The 21,649-nt window shown below is 40.4% G+C and overlaps 1 protein-coding gene across 1 annotated transcript; it reads right to left on the bottom strand.

The window, feature by feature from the left end:
• Window positions 1-318: 318 nt before the first annotated feature.
• On the bottom strand, window positions 319-21,046 carry desi2 (desumoylating isopeptidase 2). Its single transcript, XM_073482653.1, has 5 exons — window positions 20,995-21,046; window positions 9,436-9,508; window positions 9,180-9,273; window positions 6,428-6,569; window positions 319-3,752 (listed from the first exon to the last, which is right to left on the bottom strand). Exons 1-5 carry the CDS (start codon window positions 21,040-21,042, stop codon window positions 3,477-3,479), a joined length of 633 nt encoding a protein of 210 aa, XP_073338754.1. The 5' UTR covers window positions 21,043-21,046; the 3' UTR covers window positions 319-3,476.
• Window positions 21,047-21,649: the final 603 nt, after the last annotated feature.

Raw genomic sequence — 21,649 nt, 5'->3', positions numbered from 1 at the left:
GGTCCTGAAAATCATCTTTGTAACAGTAGTTGAAATCTGCTAAATTATCTGCCGCTGCACCAAAATAATGTTACTGAAGAATCCTAAATTGAGCTTGAGGACGAAAGAAAAAACAACCTTGGGAACACTGCTACTTTTGTTAAAGGATAAGTTCACAAATGAAAATTCAGTCATTATCTACCCACCCTCAGGCCAATGGAAAGTCAAGTGATGTTTCAAAGCAAAACAGCGTTACAGCATTCTCCTAAACAACTGAAGTAGATGGGGACTTATTTTGAAACGTAAAAAAAACAACTGTTAAAAACATAAAATGGCTCCATACTGCTCGTCTGGTCCCGAGATACCAAATTGATCTGAAAAGATGTTATTTACACCCCTTCTTAAAAACTAGTTCTTTAGTTGCTAAGCTAAAAGCGCTAGCATGCACCCCATCTGAAGTGGGTGCACAAGCTCGACTGCGCATCAAGGGTTTCAATTAAGGATCTCAGGGCTTGCTGTATGGAGCCATTTAATTTTTTGGGCGGTTGTTTTTAACATTTTAAAACAGGTCCCCATCTACTTCAGCTGTTTAGGAGAATGCTGCAACTTACAAAACTTAACCTGACTTTCCATCGGCATGAGGGTGAGAAGATAATGACTGAATTTTCATTTTTGGATGAACTCATTCTTTGAAATGGATCTCTCTTTGCAGAATATCTGTGTGCGTTTATAGTAGGGAGATTCGGCCCAGTTGGCAGCTTGTTGAAACTAACCATTTATAATACAAGTGTGCACACACACATTCATGCACAGACAGGAAAAACAAAAAAGAGCAGCACAGGCTCACATACAAACATCCAGGTTGTAAACGAAAGCTCTTTTTCTTATCAAAGAGTATAAAACTGCACTGCCACAGTGCGTCCTTGAAAAGCTCTATTGAGTGACTACTGCATTAGAAAAAGCAACATTAACGCAAACATAAAATGTGGGATAAAAAAGTTCAAAGGATTATATATTACAAAGCCTTTTGGAGTCCTGAGTTTATCAAAAAATAAACGAAACAGACGAAAAGGCCAGAGTCCATACATCATAGAAATACATTAAAAGGAGAAACAAAAAACAAGATTTTTTTCTTAGACAAGATTTGACAATTTCCTGCTTGTTCACGCACTTCCAGCAAAACAGGCCAAAAAAAACCAACCCCAAAACGATTGAGAAATGTTTTTCAACACATCCATGGCTCTTGTTTGAGACGATCTATATTATGCAGCACACGTGTTGTTGTTATTGTTGTTGTTGACAGCATGTTCAGTTTCAGATGAGGTGCTCATCATTTGGGAAAAAGCAGCATCTTGTTGTAGAGTGTAAAATTATACTTCACACATTTTCAAAGATAAATGAGAAGTTCTCAGATTAAATGACAGTACATGATGTGGTCAGTGAGTTTTCACATGCAGAAAATGAAAGTATAATCTCTTGAAAAAATACAACTTTACATGTGTAAGTGACGCTCCAAATTAAAATAAACGCGCTTCATCCCTAACTGGACAAAGATGTGAGACTGTCAGGAGTGCAGGCGGCTGACAGGTCAGTTAAAGACGGTTTTGGTTCTTATTTTAAAACACTCTTCCTGTCAGATTACAAACCGTTAAGGGCTGACGTCGTGTCCTTAAAGGTGCACTTTGTAGTTTTGGGGAAGAAATTTTTATCAGAAGAGAAAGATCTTTATCGACTGATTTTTTTACATCTCAACAAACTAAATAAACAAACTCTCTTCTTTCTATGACTGAATAAACTGAACAAACAAACTTAAACCTTAAAGACGAACACAATTTCATACTGTTTTACTTTGTTTATATGTGGCAGACCCTGCCACCTTTCTAGCGTCAAACAGTGTTCTGGGGACCTTATTTTCCTCTGAGAACAGCTTGTTTATTCAGTTAATGAAAAAATAAATATTTCTGAGTTTGTGTTATTACCTCATTAATATTGTAAGTATTAAACTCCTGAGTTTGAATTTCTTCTTCAAAAACTACATCGTGCCCCTTTAATGTAAACTTGAACCTTGAACTGATCAGGTAAAGACAAAACATTTTACTTTACACAAACAAAGATGAACACAACTGGGAGCAGTCCAGTACAACCACAGCCCTCTACTGTTGGCCACTGGAACACTTGTGGGTTAAGTGCCTTGCTCAAAGGCACCTTGGCAGTTGCTACTGAGAAAGAATTTACTCTCTTATATTCTGGGATTCAAACCCAGAACCTTCTGGTAACAAAAAGTCTTCTCTAACCTTAAAGTCACTGCCTGACCTGCTACTTATTCTTAAATTATTCTGAAATAATGAACAATATTACATTACTGGTGAAGAGATAACTTTTTCTATAACATAATTATTACATATTTTTAGAATCCGCCTCATGTGGATCAATTTTCTTAAAATCATCTGTGGTTAATCCATGAGGGACAGGTACAGATTTGACATAAAAAAGGGACAAAGAAATAAACTTGGGTAAAAAAATTACCTGGAACTGAACCCATTCAAGGTGTGTTAAATTTAGACACTGGTGCTAGATCAGTTTATTTGTATCTATGTGAAGTGAGGCTGATTGATTGTAGTTCTGGCTTCAGTCTATCCAGCCTGCCGTGAGAGAAAAATGAGGCAAAGTGAATAGATTACAAACTCCAGCTGCTGCTTTCAAAATTTTACCAGCCAACTATTTAGAACATCTCAACTACAGTTTGCTGAAACATTTACCAGCCACATATTAGATTATGCCAGCATTTGGCTAGTGGTCATTTAAAAACGATGACATCAAAAAAAAGTCTCTCCAGTCTGGAAAGGTTTGCTTTTGCATCTGTTTCTCTTCAGATGTTCAGGAGTCAAGTGTCAAGTGAGCCAAAAGGCAACTCCCATAGCTGAGTGTTGAGATAAACGCAGTAGTGCTTTAAGATTCACTACATTCCCTTAAAATAAATCTCAGATTATGTGGATGTTCAAAATGAAAGGAATCCTTTTTTTTAGCAACGTCTCTCACTGGTTCCCACTATAATAAAAGTCAGGATTAGCACCATCCACCGACAAACTGGTGGTAAAATCTGAATGTGGCTGGTAAATTATGAAACACTTAGATGGGTAAACATCTGGCTTTCCTTCCATTCTGCACTCTTAGTTGGCTGGTAAAATGATAAAAGACACCAGAGGTTTGGGTGGTTAGGATGGGTTGTTGGAATCAGTCAGCCATGTTCACTGAGAGACGATCCTGCCTTTGTCAGCAGCCAGAATACCTCCTCCCTGCGAATAAAAATCCACTGCTCTGGATCATCGTTGAGATTTGGCTGACATTCTTACCACGAGCAGGCAGCAGTTCAGTGCCTTGCTCGAGTACAGTCTGACAGGACTTTTGGCTGTGGCTTGACTCATCAGCTGCTGCAGGTATTCTGTCACCTGACAGTCTTTGTCCAGCCCCAAGTTTCCCAGCAGGACTTTCAGCTTCTACCGGCGGGGCTGGTGGCGTGAATGACGAGGCAAGGAGGAAGGGCTGGAGGAGGATGAGGGCGAGCACGGCGACATGGATGCCAGGGAGGCCGTGGCGGCGGCGTCTTCCGCCTCCTCCAGCTCCCCTGCTCCGTGGAGCTCCTGGCTGACGCTGGACTGTAAGGCCGCTGGGGTCAGCCACTCTTTGGGCAGGCAGCTCTGGAGGAATGGCACGCAGGAACTGAAGTAGGCCAGGCGGTTGACCCAGCGAGGGATCTCCCTGCCACACAGGATCTTAAGAAAGGAGAGGGCGTGGGAGGTGTGGAAGAGAGAGGAAAATGTTACATCTTATATAATGCTTTTATCCTCTTAATCACACATTCACATATTAATGGTCTTGGGCAAAGGTACAATTTGTGGTTCAGTGTCTTGCTTAAGGACAATTTGATATTTCAACAGGAGGAGCTGGTGATTGAACCTCTGACACTGTGATTAGTGGGCAACCTGATTTAACTCCTGATATATGTAAAGATGGATAATGCTTCTCCATTTCCTTCCTGCGTACAAAAATTCAGAACACTTGAATATACTCCAACTTGATAAGAGCTACCTAGCATGACAGAAATCAGCAATACTGCAGCCAGCCACAAGGGGGCGATCGGGATAGCTTCAAGTTAGGGAGCTGTCATCCATCTTTATGTAAGGTCAACATGATGAATTGCCATTGCCACTCCAACTCTTTTTTTTTTTTTGGACATTTGTTTTTTTTAAAAAGGCACATTTCTCTACAACTTTCTTTTCTTTACTCAAACAGAATCAATATATTTACTCCTCTGACAGTGGATATTATTTTCTTCATTTTCTCACGGAAAGCAGCAGAATTTCACCACAGCTTTGTAGTGCAGTTTGAAGTCCTCAAACAGAAAATCAACACTGTGCCAAGTTTGATGCAGAGGGAATCTGTTTCTAATCGCAGTGAATTCTTCTGTTTGTAGTTACATGTGTGCGGGGCAACTTTCTGCTTGCTTTGCCCACTAAACCAAAATGTTTTCATGGTCTGGATTTGACTTCTTCCTGGTTTGTTCATGTTTTCGAGTCAGAATCAAAGTAATCAGTCTCTTCAAGTAGGGCTGAGCTGGCTGTGGAAGAGAAAAAAAACCCCAGAAACAATAAACGAATAACTGGAAATTACATCCTGCTATTCTCTTGTGAGGTGACTCAAGTGAAACATTTCTCAAACCTCCAGGAAACTTCCTTACATTTCCTGTCTTTCTTTATCTTAGACAAACATTCCAGAAACTCCATGATCTATTACAGCTCAGACAGAGTGAAATGTATTCACCCATCTACTGTAACTACTGCTCATACGTGAGGTCTGGTTGGAGGAAAACCTTTTATAGTCTGGTGGATTTCTCGCTCACCGCCCTCTCGAGCATGCAGGCACAGGCAGCAACACTGCCAACGTTAGGGTTAATCATCATCATCATCATCATCGTACAGCATTATGGGACGAGTGGCTTCCAAGAAACTCAAAGTGATTCCCAGTCAAAGGGCTTAATTGTGCTTTTATCATAACATTCACCAAAGCTGCTGATAGGCTGTTTTTAAGATGCACGAGGAGACATGAGGGCACACTAGATTTGTTTTTAACCACAAAAATGTCTGACAAGGCATTGAGTATGTTGTGCCACGTCATGTGCAGCCAACAGATGATACTAGACTGCAGTGGCAGTTCAAACTGGCCCTTCAGAAAAGTGTGGGTGACATCAAGGTGGCTCTGTCCACTATTTTATACAGTCAATGACCCATCCCCCATCCAGGTTTCATGGAGATCTGTTCAGTAGTTTTTGTGCAATTCTGCTGAAAAACCAACCAACCAACCAACCAATAAACCAACCAACAGACACGTGTGAAAACAAATTTTTTAAGCTAATTACATAAAAGCAAAACATCAGTATCTAACAAAAGCTGATGCTTTTTTCATACCACAAAACATGCCAGACCATCCAGAGAAAATTGGGATGTCAGGGACATTCGGATGTATGGACAGGAAGAGCTGAGGATCAAACCACCAACCCACTCTAAAGCCTGAGCCACGGCTGCCCCTGTCTGTCTCTAAGTAGAAGAACAGCGCTGTGAGACATAATCTACTTACACAGTGAGACAGAGCCAAAGTGTTAAAAGGTTACCGTATGTTAGTTTGCTTTTCAAGAAGAGGACCGACATCAGAGTCACACAACGTTTTCTCGGGAGAATTCATTATCGTGGCTGATATTTCAAGGCTGCAACAACCATCCATCCACGTGTCCAATCATTTTCTGCTCAGTCTGTCTTTTAGTCAGCCTCCCATATTGACAAGGTTACAGTAAACATGAGAATCAAATCCTCAGGGCCAGACTGCTTCCCTATGGTGTCAGCTCTGTGTCTGTTTCTCTGTAGTGTCATGTATATGTATGTGTGTGTGTATAATACTGATGTGATGCATTTGTCGTGTTCATGTATGTGTGAATGTCTCCATTTTAAACAGTTTATTTATCTCAGAGTATTTCCATTAAGTATGTACATCTGTGTGCATGTATTATTGTGTGTGTGTGTGTGTGTGTGTGTGTGTGTGTGTGTGTGTGTGTGTGTGTGTGTGTGTGTGTGTGTGTGTGTGTGTGTGTGCGCCAGCTGGCTCTGCGTGTCTGGGCTTGTATCAGTGTCTCTTAATCCCCATCTCAGTTCTAGATGCTAACTGTGAGACTCCCTGCTCATTAGTCACACCAGGATAAGCCGATTGAAAGTACACACTCATTCACACACACAAACACACAAACCCACACACAGATAGTTCAAGTGCTTACACACAGAACAGGAAAGACAGAATCAAGACATGGTTAGTTGCTCAACTGACCGTATTGTGTTTTTCTGCACCACATGTCAGGTGAGCTCAGTTTTCCTGCAAAAATGGTGCATAGCTGTGTACCTACCTCTGACAGTGCTGAGGAGAAGTGGTTGCAGTTCTTGTGCATGAGGTGGTAGGCGTTGCCTTTGTACTCCTTCCCCATCTCCTCCACTATCCGCTCCACATCCTCCTCTGTGAAGTCGGTGCTGCCCAACACTATGGCTTCTCTGCAAAGCAGACAGGGGAAAGGGTGTGGAGGCAGGTGTTACTATGAGATATTATTACTCACTGATGAAACATCAAGAATGACTTCCTAGCATTGTGTTTAAACCTCTTTTGCACAATCATGCAAGAACGAACAACTCATAGAAACAGACTGGTTCTTAAGCGGTACGTATGAGTCATTCAGTAATAAACATAGTTACTTTTATACATAAATATGGTTGCTTTGTAATGTACCAAGGGTTTTGACAGATTTAGGGAAAAAACACATTTTCATACTATGCACCTCCGTCATGGAATAACTTGCAAAGAGATCTAAAATTGGACACATTTATATCCATTGATGAATGTAAAGGCATAATTAGGAATTTGGTGAAGGAGGCATGTTGTTGTTTTTCTCAAAAGGCCACCGGGCACCGTGTTTGTCGGCAAATCATGTTTGATACGTTGCATTCTATTATGAACGGCTGCTACCTTGGCCAGGTCGCCCTTGTAAAAGAGATCCTGATCTCAGTGGGACTTCCTGGTAAGATAAAGGTGAAATAAAAAATAAAATACAACAATTCTGCACAGACTTAGGGATCACAATGCCTCAGTCTGCTTGAATTTGGAGAAGGGATGGACCGATTATGAGATTATGGGCCGATACTGGTCCTTAAAATAACAACTGGACTGATGGACGATGCGTTTTTGTTGTTTTCGCTGTTATTTATCCCCCTTTTTTGTGCCAGGGAAACATCATACAAATTCATTAAATAACCTGTAATATAACCTTATTTTATGTGAAAAAGATTTCTTTTTTGAAAAGTAACTGTGGAATCCTGCTACACAACCACATACTCAATGATAAAATGTTTCTGTACATACATACATATCTGTAAAATAGATTTACGAGATTAAAAGAGAAGAGAAGATGTCACAACGGTTCACCTGGATTCACCTGGTTGGTCTCTTTAAAGTTTAAGGGAAAGAACATTTTGATCAAATGTTTTTCACTGAGAGAGCACTTGATTCACTCTGAGAGACATATCAGTGGGTCCTATATGTCGGCATTTGTACCAGAGGATCCATACTTATGGTCCAGTGGCCTGCATTGAGACAGTCAGTGTGTCTGTGCAAGTGTGTGTGCCAGGCAGAGTCTGTCTAAGCCACAGGGCAGATCAACTAGAGCAGAAGTAATGCACAGCAGCACAGTAGCTCAGGGTAGACGCGCACACTCACACACTCACACACACACACACACACACACACACACACACACACACACACACACACACACACACACACACACACACACACACACACACACACACACACACACACACACACACACACACACACACACACACACACACACAGACCCTGGGCTGATTCTGGGAATCCAAAAACGTATTGAACTGACTGGATGCTCGACTGTCTCACCACTACAACAGACTCTGATTCAACTGCAGTAAAAAACAAACAAAACGGCCCAACACAGCACTGATGTGGGAGAATTATAGCACAGTTACATGCATCAAAATCAACCTATTTTAAGCTCAAATCCTTTGATTTTCTGCAATCACACAGTGGGTTTCGTACACTTGGGTTTCACAGGCATAAACATCATGCAACTTGTTCTCTTCCACTGCATTTACTTACATGCAGGATAAAAAAGATGTTATGGCTTGTGCATCATTTGTTTATGACTGTAATGTTTTTTTTGTACACATTCTTTAAAGTTTACAGATTCTCTCCACCTCCCTACACCCAGAAAAGAGACAAAACACGTTAAAAACAAAGTTTTGAATGCCAACATTTGTTTTCTTCAAATTTCTATAAATATTACGATAATATCTTTATCGTGAATTTGTTCGGCCACGATAATCCTGTAGTGAAAATCTCATACTGTGACAGCACAAATATGTATTTTTTAAAAAGTACATCAGCACAGGTAACTTTAACTTTACACTCTAATGTAGCAGTTTTTTCTCTCACTTTCTCTCACTCTGTCCATTTCAAATGTTACAGCATGCAGTATCACATGAAGACCAAGTTGAAATTGGTTGGTTTTCTCTCGCTCTCAGTCAGCTGCCATGAACCGTGAGGAAAGAAGTGTGAAATCATAAAATGTCTGTCACATGCTGTACTCCCTCAGCTCTCCACCTATGTCTTTTTCTTTAAATAGCAGGAACATACCAGCTAATTGAGTGACCAATGCACAGAACAGGCCTAGAAAATCCGGCTTGCATCGTGAACAAATTAATGATTTGCTAACAGAGTGGCTGTTGTATGGTGATTATTTAACTGAGCGTTAAGTTCAGTCGGTAACTGAAGCCCCAAACGAGAACAAAAGTTCATGGCGCTTGGCATGAAAATGCCTATGTTTAATTGTCAACCTGAGGTGACTAACACACAGGCTGGTTTACCTGCCAGAGTGTATCCAACAGTTCGTGACTGGGTGAATAGATTATTCAGTATGTTTACATGCAGGTAATCTGAGAACATGATACTGTAAATCAGGAATACATGCAGCAGATTGGTACCAGACTTCACTCCACGTTATACTGGAAGCATGGTTTAATTATTTCAACTGTATTATTGGTAGAAGATGCCGCTTCCTGGGGGGTACTTACTTGAATTTAAAGGTATCGCCGAGTTCGGTTGCATCACCCGGTGTAATCTCAAAGATCCCTGAGAATGGGTACGGGTGTCCGCCATAGGCAAACTCTAAACACACGAACGGGGAATAAGAACACACATTTGAGTACCAACCTTTCTCAAGCAGAAAGTCTCTATTAGCTAAGTAAAAATTGCATTGCATCATTTTTGAACCACCATCCACAGGAAGTCAACTGATATGTGAGGCGTCATATTTCTGGGTAATCTTACCTCTTCCATAGATCTCAATCCCTGAGTGAAAGACTCCGATGCCCAGAGAGCTGGTAAACTCATTGATCCAGTACTGAAGACAGAAAAAGACAGAAAAAAGTGTTTGTATAATGAATATTCAGCAGTTGCCTGGATGTACAGTAAGTGTCCCTACCCTACAAAGGTAGTGTCAAAACTTTTTTGACACTTAATATAAGACATAATCACCTTGAAAGCAGCACACCACTATGAAAAATGGGACTTTTAGGGCAACCAGTTGAAATCACATCATGAACTTAACTGGCTGCAAAGGCTGCAATGCAAACCTTTTTACTGACAAAGATAGGTTGTACTGACTTGTTTTATCACTCAGCAGAGGTCAGAAAAGTGCTAAATCTATTCATGATCCATTATAAGAATCACATAAATAGACCTAATGCAGAGAAATATATTAACATAGTGGAATAACCTGTCAGCCATCCCATGATCCCAGCTGAGATCTGTGAGCTTTGATGTTTACACAGGATCTCTTACACACACGGACAATGAAAGACAAGCCCACACACAAACACCAGAAATAGCACACAAAATCAATAATCGCGGCAGCAGAGATCTCTGACATTATTGTCCATCTTCTCAGTCGTGTGTCTGTCTAACATCCTGAGGCTAAGAGGAGATTGGCCGGGCTGTTGCTAGGCAGAGTTCGCTTGCGTGGAAAAAGAATGATCTTTTATCACAGGCAATGGAGCGGAGGAATGCCGTAGAGAGGCAGATTTGATGTTGGAGGATGCTGAATAATTAGTAAGTTTGTATTATATTTGCTAACATTTTCATCACAGTTACCAAAATCACTCTTGCATCGATGAACAGTGTTTGGGTCAGCCACCTTCCTAAACAAGCTGCACACAAAATAGTACCACACCCTTGTCCAATGTTTGGCAAAGTTAATCATGAAATGACATTAAAATAAAAGAGCTCTAAGGCTCTGTGTCGGGACAGTTCATTTCGTCTACAAAATGTCAAACATTGTAAAAAATGTCTATCTTAATTTCCTAGAACTCAATGTAACGTCTTCACATGGCATGATTTGCCTGTTCCCACAGAGCAAAGCCCAAACATGTCCTATCAAAATGATATAAAAGTGAGTGGGAAGCAGCAAATTCTCACATTTGAGAGGGTGGAACCAGTGAAAAGAGCTGAAACAATTAAGTGCTGAATCGATTCATTCGAAAAATAATTGGCAAGTATTTACCAAAAAATCATTTAAGTCAGGGGTTATGTCTGACACTGTGGGTGTGCCCTCTGGCAAAATCAAGACTAGACATGCAAAGTGGCACCATTTAAAAGTAAGCTGAATTAGCTATCGACAGTTCCTGTTGGCAATGTACCGTTGGATGTACAGACAACTATCACTTTGATACTGAAGAAAACTTAAAAATGTGATGATTTTAAGGGAAGTTCTGCAGTAACAGGAAATGACTCTTTTCTAGTGTATCATGTCAGATTTGAGTTCACACACATTGACACTGCCACAGGAGATCAAATTCACTTCACAACTTAACTTTGTCTCACAGTGTTGAAACCTGTGATTTAAGAGATTTAAAAAAAAAAAAAAAAAAAAAAAAAAAAGGCCAGACTTATCAAGTTTGAGATTCCGAGTTTTGGACTGTCGCTTAGACAAAACAGCTTAGCTCCATTAGTGAGCAGTAATAGTTGTAATTCTCCTTCTTTTACAGTGCCACTAACACACTACACCAGAGATCACACAATAAGATCCAGATGGAGACAACTGAACACCAAACTGATCACATTATGTATTTTTGTTACAACACAGGAGCAACATCAGGCAGATGAGTGTGTATTGTACTGTGCACAGGCAGACTATTTGCAAAACATGCATAGCTGCCTGATAACAGCCTGATAACCAAAGCACGCTATTTAAAACTATTCTCACACTTCCTGTCTATTTTCATGCAAATTCTACATGTGGCTGCGCAGAATCAGTAAAGGCACATTTGGAGGTTTTGGCCTCACATCTGCATTGCAAACCTTTGGTGTGGTCATGAAGGTAATAAGGATGTTGAATATGCCCTCTAGCTTTTTGCATTACAGAGCAGGTATGATGAGCATTTTTTTGCATTTTACTGTTTAAGTTCAGGGCACTGTGATGTGTAAGCGCTTAACTACTTGTTGCACATAATGTCAGGTAATAATTACATTAGAGATAATAGATAATTAGAGTCCAAGCTGTTGTACTGACTGTGAGTAGAGCTCAGAGTGTCACCTTTCGGACCTGAGCAGAAACCTGAGATGCAAATTGTGAAGGATAGTGCAACGGTGAGCAGTGAAGTCTGATGACTAAATTAGAGCAGCAACGATTAATTGATTGGTTGTCAACTACTGAACTATTTAGATATTGGATTGAACAGTTTGAGTAATTTTTTTAAGAAACTCCAACTTCTTAAATGTGAATATTTTCTGGTTTCTTTACTCTTCTATGACAGTAAATAAAAAAATATATGTGTTGTGGACAAAACAAGACTTCAGAGGGTGTCATATTGGAGTTTGGGAAACGCTGAATGACATTTTTCAACATTTTCTGACACTATTCCCCTGTTAAAATTATTTTTTATCTCAATATGGCAAGTTATTCCTCACTCGAATCGAGGGTCTAAGGACAGAGGATGTCGTTCAGTGTACAGATTGTAAAGCCCACTGAGGCAATGTGATTGTGAACTATTAGGGTATATAAATAAAATTGATTTGATTAATTGATTTGATTTACTACGGAAGCCCTAAAGGGCCATGCATTCATAACTCGAGATCTCGAGAAAACAAATGAAATTAACTCGTTATCACGGGAAAACGGAGGATATAAAATGTATGAATGCATGGCCCTTTAGGGCTTCCGTAATTTACAGACCAAACACTAATTGACACTGAATAAGTAAACTTTAAGTATCTTCAAGTTTGTTTTCATACTGTATTTGAATTATTAAAAGGGAGGAGAGGCAACCATGAGTCCAAATAAAGTTACTGAGAAGGCTCAATGGTAATAAAAAAAAATGCAGGCTATTTCAACTGGCCTAAGACATAAAAAATATGCTAATTTTCTACCTCTGTCCACACATGACAATAGAATTTCTTTTGGACAAATGACAGTGGTGGATTCACAGCGTCTAACCTAACGATCTCTTCAAACAGTGCCTCAAGTGGGTGTAACTGAATCATCCAACCAATTAAGTCACCAAACGCTTTTCAACCATCGCGTCTCTTTACCCCTTCTGCTTTTCCTCACACACTGACGGCCCATTGGTTTACATTTAAGATTGATCCGCTTTCATTGGAAAATGCATGAAGGAAGTAATGACGCAGTTTCAAGAGCGCTTTCAAGAGAATGAGCTGTTCTTCCTCAGCCAGTCACACTGTTAACAGTAACCTTGTCTTGCATCATAAAGACACTTAACACACTTTGTTTTTTCTTCTATGAATACAGTTATGTGTAATCTAAGATGCTAACACTGCTATCTGCGAACACACGACACTTTACCCACCTCCCAATTTAATTTCCTTAAGTGAGCCTCCTTTAATTTGAACTTCCTGGTCATCTCACTTTATGTGACTATTTTTGTCTCAATACATTTAATAGTTTCTATTTATGTTGGTGTATACATCATGCCCTTTTTTCAGTTTTTGATGCTTTAGAGTATATTAGATGTTCGACTCTCACACATCTATGCATCTGTACTCTCAAACGGCTTTTGTACCATGTCAGCACTAACAAACTGGATTTCTATAAATGTCATTTTGGCTCTGTTACTGCCTCCATTGCGGGCATAAAGGTGCAACAGCAATGACACCCCAGAGCAGAGAGGCGGAATAACGATGCAACATTGCTGCCTTGAACAGGCTGTTTCAAGGGGGCTATTGAGAGGTAAAGGCAGGAAGAGTTTAAAACTATGCTGAATATTTCTCAAGTTTGTGGAAATTGAATTTTACATTCATTTCAGTAATACACAACACTGTGAATACACTGACATGTGACAACTTGGACTCAAAGTAGGTAAAAGTGAGTCTGCTGAGCCGACTGTTCAGCTCTAATTTTCCACCTGATCTTCAGTGACAAGGGAAAAAAGATGGACGTAGACCTGAAGTTGATTTCAGTTACAAATGCTCACTACACACGTGGGGTAATCACTAATTGAGATTTGAGTGTTACCCCACATTTTATTCAGTTTTTGACAGATAAATGCAGTAAATGCTAAAACATCAGAGACAACATAAGACTGCTGAGCCGAGAAGGTATTCTTGTGCAACATTTCAGCCCAGCGTCTCACACTGCAGTATGTCGGTTTCCTGACCTACATAAGGTTGAAATGTTGCACAAAAAAAGCTACTGCAAGAGTCAGCGAACGGCTTTACTTTGAGACCGGGAAAATCCCCTTTCAGATCCATTTAATTGGACTTCAAAAAAAGTCTTTTACCCCAGATTTCTGACACCCAACACCATCCCTAATCTGCTAACACCTTAATGGAAACCTCACTTGGATGATGTGCCAAAGAGGGCTGAGTATGGGTCACAGGATTTATCAACTCACCCATCACATTTGAATAAATCATGCTGATAATTACAGGAGGATCAACATTTGGGCCAAAAATCATTTCATCGTGTAATTTTCAACATTGCCATTGGCAGGGGTTTTCCAGCACAGATGATTTCCAACAACAGCTGATCGTATCTGTTGAAAGAAGTGAGTAAAAACAGACGTAGTCAAATCATGTCTGTATCAGTTTTGTGGCTGTTGTTCATATGAGCCCAGGAAAACAGACATCTATGTCTACAACAGCTGGTTCTCAAAGACAGAGAAGCCCCTAGTCTGCTGGTTTTAACAGTCTGCTACTAAGAAGTTAAGAAACAAAGTGCATCCGCTTGTCCTCACTGCTTCAATCCTCCATCCAGGGCTTTTCCTAAGAAGCAAGACCGGATCCTGTTCAGAGAACTGAAGACTCAAAAAACCCACAACAGCATTTAAGTAGCAAAAGAAACTCGAAGCTACTGCGGACATCAAAAGCCACGACTGACTCTACACAAAGGGGACACCCTCAACATGAATATTAGCTTATCTTGCTGTTGCAATAACTCTAAATCCAAACAAGCAATTACAAAAGCAGCCGCTGGATTTGTCTGTGTGTGTAAAATTATTTTAAGGAAGCTGATCTGCTAGTTTGGTGCGCAACCCCCCACCGTCAGTAGTGAAATAAGACTCTTATCTTAGTCCTCATTACCTTAAAGCTCGTTAAAACCTGCCTCCTCCACAGCACAGTGAGTGAGCTGAGTGTGTATGAGCATAATAGTACATTTGTGTGTATGAATGAATTAAAGACAGAAGAGGGGAGGGAGGGAAAGAGAGATGGATGAACAAAGAGAAACTGGGTGCTGCGGTTGATGCCTGTGCACTGAATCATCTCGCTCAGTGCTGCTGCTGTCATTTTCTCTGTAAAGGATTATCATTAAACAGAATAATCAGTGGGGAGATATGAAATGTAAATAGGTTTAGCTCGAACGTGAGACACAAGTGGACTGAAACTAAACTGAAAACACAAATTGAGGGAAGGAAATGTCTACCAGCCACAAGCCAAATACTGGCACATTTTTTCTGTGCCCCAAACAAAAGTCTTCTCTTTAGTGTGCTCCGCTCTAGTAAATGCAGTTTTGGTCTCCAAATGATGAATTACTGTAATGTTAATCTTAAAAAGTTAATCTTGGACAATGCACTAAAAAGACTGGCAAAATAAAGTTTAAATGATATTAGAACTGAATTTGTCTAAAAAGTGGATCAAAAACTGGAAATGTTATGGACGCTTCTGAGCTGTTTAAAGTAAAAATACCAGTTTTGTTTTTGGTGATTACACAACAGCCAGATAAAAAACGTACAACTTTTGGTGCCAGTCGAATTAAGGTGAGGGTTAGGTCAAGGGGATGAGCTTTTGCATAACTTTCGTGCATAGGTGTGTCAGCAGCTTACGAAAATGGATATTGTTAACCTGTTACTGCTGTATGTTACACTGAAAAACAAACAGAAGGATATGTTTTTTACTAGATTTTTCAAAGATGAGGAGTTAAGAGGATCCTAACACTCTATTACGAGAGTTGGCATCTCTTGAAGACAAATTTCCATTCATACTTTTGTATGAGTTAACATCAATAATCATTGTGATTTCAGTTAACACTAAATGAACTATTGGTTATTTCTAAAATATATAAACAGCCAAGTCTGAGATACGAGAGGAGACCATCTAAAAAGTGTTTCCCAAACGCCTTCAATGAGCTTACATAAAAGAGGTCCGCCACAGTTAGAAACCAACATTTTAAGGACTCCTACAACATTATTTTGTAGAAAAATGTCCTCAAAAGCAAGCTAATTGATGGCCCTGTGGATTCAGAGGGATTTTGATTGGCTGACAGTGTTTCTATCATTCATCAAATCGATTTAATACAATCCTACAATGTTCCTAGCTGACTTCTGTGTTTCTGCATTGTGCAGGATTTGTTACATTAGACACACAATGGCTCCAACCACTTTGCTTCATTACCTGGGCTGGCAGTGGATGCTGTGGAGTCCCAGAAAAAACACAGCTACCTGACCTGATCTTACTTATTTCTCTTGTCTCAGCGTACCCTACCTGAGGATACAAAAGAAGATCTGGAATCATGACTGCTGCATTGATCCGACACAGAATAACACAGCGCTCTGCTGATTATCTGGCTACGTGACGCTGTTAAACCTAATACACTAACACACACTCACAGTAGGTACAGTAGACCTCAATGCTGGCTGGCAGGCAGACAGGTGGTGTGTAGATAATGCTGTCTCATTAGAGGAGCGTACTAAAGCACTCAGAGCTGGCCAGGAAATCCACTTAGTAGAGATGGGAGCAGGACGGCTGGGAGGACCTAACAGAATGGGAGTTGTGGAAGGAGAAAGGGTGGTGGTGGTGGTGGTGGTGGTGGCGTTGTCCGTAGCCAAGTCAGCACAGATATTCCTGAAAGTCACGTGACCGCATTGATCCTCAAATGGAAATGTTTTGACTAAATGTCCAGTGTGTTACTTACACCGCAGGGCAGGTAGATTAACATGTAGCCCGAAACTCTCACTGAGCCAACATGCTGCCCCTCTGCCCCCGGCCAGTGACAGTGACACTGTCCGCTACATGGTGTGAACAGTGAAGACATTACGGTGGGGATCCTGCACGGTGTCGCCACTAGTCTTGACCTTTGCGTTTATCTGATATTAATGACTTCCTCTTAGACAGTCAGTCACCTTCAGTCACTCAACCGTCCATTAGGCCAATAAATAAGGCTCTCATCACATTGTCAAATATTGCTGCTGTGACTTTGTAGCATGTTCCACTTAGCATTGTGCTTATTCTACTATTAAATACAGTGGAATGGTTATTCAATTAATGAATTCGATTGACAGCAAGTTAATCAGTAACATTTTTTTCAAGTAATACAAAACATTCCCTGGTTAAAGCTTCTTCACTGTGAGCATTTTGTGTTTCCATCTGTCTGACCTGATATGTGAAAAGATTATTTCCGGTTTTGGACTGTTGCTCCAACAAAACTCGACCTCTGATGCAGTCGACTTGGGATTAAGGACAAAGCAAAACAAGTTACAAATTTCTCTGAATCCAGCTTGTTAATTGTGAATATTTCCTGGATTCTTCACTCCTCTATGACAGAAATCAAATATCTTTGGGTAGTGAGGACGTCATCTTGAGCTTTAGGAAACTCGTCGAAAAAATGTCACAATTTTTCGACCGAAATCAAACAACTAATTGACTATTCAAGAAAAAAATTGACAATAAAAAAATTTAATTATTAAAAATAATTGTTTATTGTAGCCCTAACAGGAGTATTGGTACAAGAGTAAATGAGAAGACAGATGCCACTTAGTTACACCAATATCATATGTCTGCAATAAACTGCCTGGTCAAAGGGATAAATTATTCATAGCTCTAGTACCAGAATTAACACAACATCACATGCCCTGAACATGTTTTAGTCAAATTTTACCTCATTAATATTGTAAATATCAAAATTCTAAAACTACATAGTGTCCCTTTAAGACTGGAATTAGGGGACAACAGCTAGCCTGTCTCTCAACAAAACAAACTCACCTCTAAAGCTTAAGCTTGTTTACGAACACATGGTAGTGTATCTCATGTGGTTAATCTGTGCAAAAACAGAACATGAAAGTGGCATCCGTCTCTTCAAACTTGAGAAATGGTGAAATAATATGAGTTAATAAAAGAAAAGTGAGAAAGGGGTAGGGACATATAAGTTTTACTTCTACCTACTACTTTTCGGACACTGTTACTTGTTTTTTTTTGGTTTTTCAGATGTTGTTTTGATTTTTGGTCCGAAATAAGGATATTTCCCAGGATGTTAAACTATTTGAGTCAATCAACAGTCAGAGAGGACCAATCAGTCTGTCCACCTGCAAACAGCGAGTCGGTCTACGAATTGTTAGTCAGCCACAAACTGACTCAACTATTCAGCGAATCATCTCACGCTCACTAAAATTGATCTTTATGCAACAACTGAAAAACATTTGGGCGCCATCAACCCCTGCTCAGAGTCAACAGACAGTCAGTTAGCGAGCATGCAGCCAGTCCAGCAGTCAGTCGGTCACTTTTCGTCCTAGTACTCAGAAGAGTCTCATGAATAGACAGAGGAAGTGTCCTCTCCTCAAGTAGAGGAATGAATGAATGAATGAATGAATGGACCGCAGCCATCAGCCCATTATTTTCAATGAGCGCTAGAACACCACTGTAATCAAGCCAAGAATTTTGTTCCCACAGTAGCATATAAAAAATACAAACACCAAAAATATGTTTGGGTGTGAGTCGATCTGCATGCACAAGCACAAACCACAAGATTCCTTTAATAAGTAAATTGTGCACACACACTTCAGTCTCTCACACACTCATATACACAGTGCCGTTCTTAACCTCAGTATAGATATCAACTGCAGCATCATTTAGGAAAAAACATCAATTAACTTAAAGAACAAGAATTGTCTGTAACTGTTACACATGTGTGTGTGTGTGTGTGTAGATATATAGTGTTTGTTAGCCTTTGCATGTGAAAGTGTGCCAAGGCCCCAGCAGCCGTTCATGATGAATGGAAGTGAGACAGAGATAAAAGCTCTTTACCGAGAAGTAACTAATGTGAACTGCAAGTCGAGCGAAAAACAAGAGGAAGTGAAAGAAAGAGGGGGAGGAAACATGAAGAAGAGAGTCTGCATGAGAGGAGACGAGGGAAGGACAGAATGATAGAAGAAGGTGGGGGAGACGAATCAGAAGTAAAGCAAAGAAGAAGAGTGTGAATCCGTGGCTGAGGAAGAAGGGAAGGACGGAAGAAAAAAATACAGTGATTATGAAGATATATATGAGTAAAGCCAAGTCCTGATTTCACACAGTGTGTTATGCTGTTATAGAAAATGTACACTGGCCTACTTTCTTTTACAAGGAAACATCTTTGTAAAGATTCTCAAAGACTCTTTCACTTTCAGTGTAAATCCATATGACACAGCCTCTAACCTCCTGACCTACAGCATGTGATGATATATTGACCATCAGCTAAAAGGGGACACAACAGCAATAAATCAGATTAAAATAGAAGTAAAACAGGAGCAGGCACTTTCTGCTGCTAAGATGGAACAGATTTGTTATCCAGCTTATTTGTGGTGACAAAAAAAACAATATTTTGTATTTGGAAGTCAGTGCGTCTCCAGCCCTGTTTGAAGTCACAAAACTCTGCATTTTTAACGAGACCTCGTGACAATTTCCAGCCTTGTTTATGGCAACAAAAAACAGACACTTTTTGGTTCTTTGGTCGTATTTGTGGTAACAAAACTGGGTGTTGTTTCTAATGTGACCTCGGGACAATTTCCAGCCTTGTTTACGCCGACAAAACTGGGTGTTCTTAAACAAGACCTCAGGACAATTTGCAGCCGCATTACAAAAAACAGATATTTTTGACGGGAAGTCAGGACACCTCCAGCTATGTTTGTGGAGACAAAACTGCTTTTTTTTAACAAGACCTTTGGACATCTCCCACTGTGTTTGATGCGACCAAAACAACTATTTTAACCAAAAACACGATCTTTTCCTAACCCTAACCAAGTGTTTTTTTGTTGCCCTAACCTAACCAGGGCATAAGGACAGCGTTGTCACAAAATAAAATTAAAAATGTAACCCAAAGAAACTTTGCAACTAAAGGAAATGTAAAGTTTCAACATATCAGTGGTTTTGCAGAAACATACACTGCCAAAATGTACCAACAGTTCTTCTGAGTTTTGGATATTATCACGATTTCCCTGTCTTTTTGTCATTTTGTGTAATGACATTAGGTGATTTATGTCCAGTGTGTTTATGTCTAACTATGAAAACCTTTTTTCTTCTCTGGGTCTCAGGAGGTTATATATAAGTGTCCATGCATTTTATCCTAAAACACTGCCTCTGCCCGTTTTATAACCCCTAACAAGACAATTCCCATTTTAAAGTGTAAGCTGTCCGACTCGGTGAATCCATATCAATCAATGATTCATCAACAGAACAGTCAATTCCCAGCCCCCGCTCCCCACTGACTCACTCCTGCATGGTGACAACACAAATGACTCAAACTCACCCTATGCCTCATTCTGTAACAAAGAGAAACACATTTCCTCCCAGTAGAAACCAGACTGGGTGAAATTGTCAGTTGACTTTCACATCCACGTGTGGTGTACTGTGAGCTTGGTGTACAATGCTTTGCTGTCTTCGACCTGAGTGAACTGAAACCCATCAGAAGCAAGAATAGGCTATTATTTACAGACTGACACAGGTGGATGAACATAAGACTGAAAGAATCAGTGACTGCTTGGGTCACCCTGTTTTACCGACCACTGTAAATGTTTAGTTTATGTCACGGTTCTGTTTTGACAACAGCAGCTTAGAGAGTCCAAAGAGGATCAGTTTGCTCCACTCCTGATTTGGACACCCATTACTGTCAACGTTATGTGAGCGTGTGTAGTTTTGAGTCAGATATGGGTGTTTAAAACTTTTTGAGCTGCTTTACCTGGCTCCATTTGACAACACTGTTCTTAGAGATGTTATCTCATCCAAGCACGCCAACCAAGTTCTGGTTTAAACATCATCTGAATACTGCAAAGCCTTTCCAAACGATGTTTAAGTCAAGAAAACTTCTTGCAGTTGATTCTGCCCCTCGCTGCCGTGTTTCAAAACTCGGCTGAACCAGCACCTAAAGCTCATGTTGTGTTAAAATGAGCCAAGTTTGGTGTTTTAAATGTATGCCGAATTCAAAATTAGTTCACAATTATTAGAAAAGACATTTCAGTGTTTGACTTTCACCTTTATAAACCTGCTGATAAGTAACGCAGCATTAAATCGCATTTTTTTATTATGGAGTTTGGCATTCCATCCTGACATTGTTGACATGAAATAGAAAACATAAAGACGTAAGAAAACATACAATTTTAGGCTCTCTTCACCAGGATCTACCTTTCTACTTACCATATCATAGACGTTCAGGATGATCGGCTCGTTTGCCATCACGGGCATCAGGATTTTCTCCCCCTACGTCCCTTCTTCTCTTCGGGTCTTCCTTTCCCCCTGCACACCCCCCTACCCCTTCCGTCGGTGCGAGATCCAAACTCTCGCCCTCCAAAAATAGACCTTACTCCTCCCCTTATCCCTGGCACATTCGCGACAGATGATCAGCTTGATAATTCAATTTCACAACCCGGTGTAAAAAACGTTTGAGGTCCGTGGATGTGTTTACCCTCCAACATCTGACTGGCTTTGTCCGAATCGCCCCGGTCACGGAGCAGCAGGCAGCGGCGGACAGATGAGCCACTCGCTCGTCAAAACGATCCGACTTGCTAAACCCGTGCAGCTACCGAGGTCGAAGTGAAAAGGCGGACTTCACCGAGGGATTCTTGTCTTCTAGGAGGCGCGCTGGCACGACAAAATCGACAATTCATTTTCCCAAACGAATTATTCAACAGAATGACATCATGCTGAGGTATCAAAAACAGTATTTCTTCACTAGGAATGACTTGCTACTCCCTTATTAGCTAGCTAACGGTAGCGCTGGAGCTGGCAGGCAGGATGCGACTGCTGGGAGAAAGCTGGACGCTGAGAGGAGTGGGCGAGCGGAGCGGTGCGA

This window comes from Pagrus major, chromosome 15, assembly GCF_040436345.1.
Source record: "Pagrus major chromosome 15, Pma_NU_1.0".
Taxonomy (NCBI): Eukaryota; Metazoa; Chordata; class Actinopteri; order Spariformes; family Sparidae; genus Pagrus; species Pagrus major.
This window is presented reverse-complemented; position numbering and strand designations above follow the sequence as displayed.

Excerpts from the sequence above, each read along its gene's own strand:
- desi2 (XM_073482653.1), bottom strand. The coding sequence starts at position 21,042 with ATGCCCGTGATGGCAAACGAGCCGATCATCCTGAACGTCTATGATATG. Across the intron at positions 9,274-9,435 it reads GATTGAGATCTATGGAAGAG|AGTTTGCCTATGGCGGACAC; the intron begins GTAAGATTACCC and ends TCGTGTGTTTAG. Across the intron at positions 6,570-9,179 it reads GGCGATACCTTTAAATTCAA|AGAAGCCATAGTGTTGGGCA; the intron begins GTAAGTACCCCC and ends TCTGCTTTGCAG.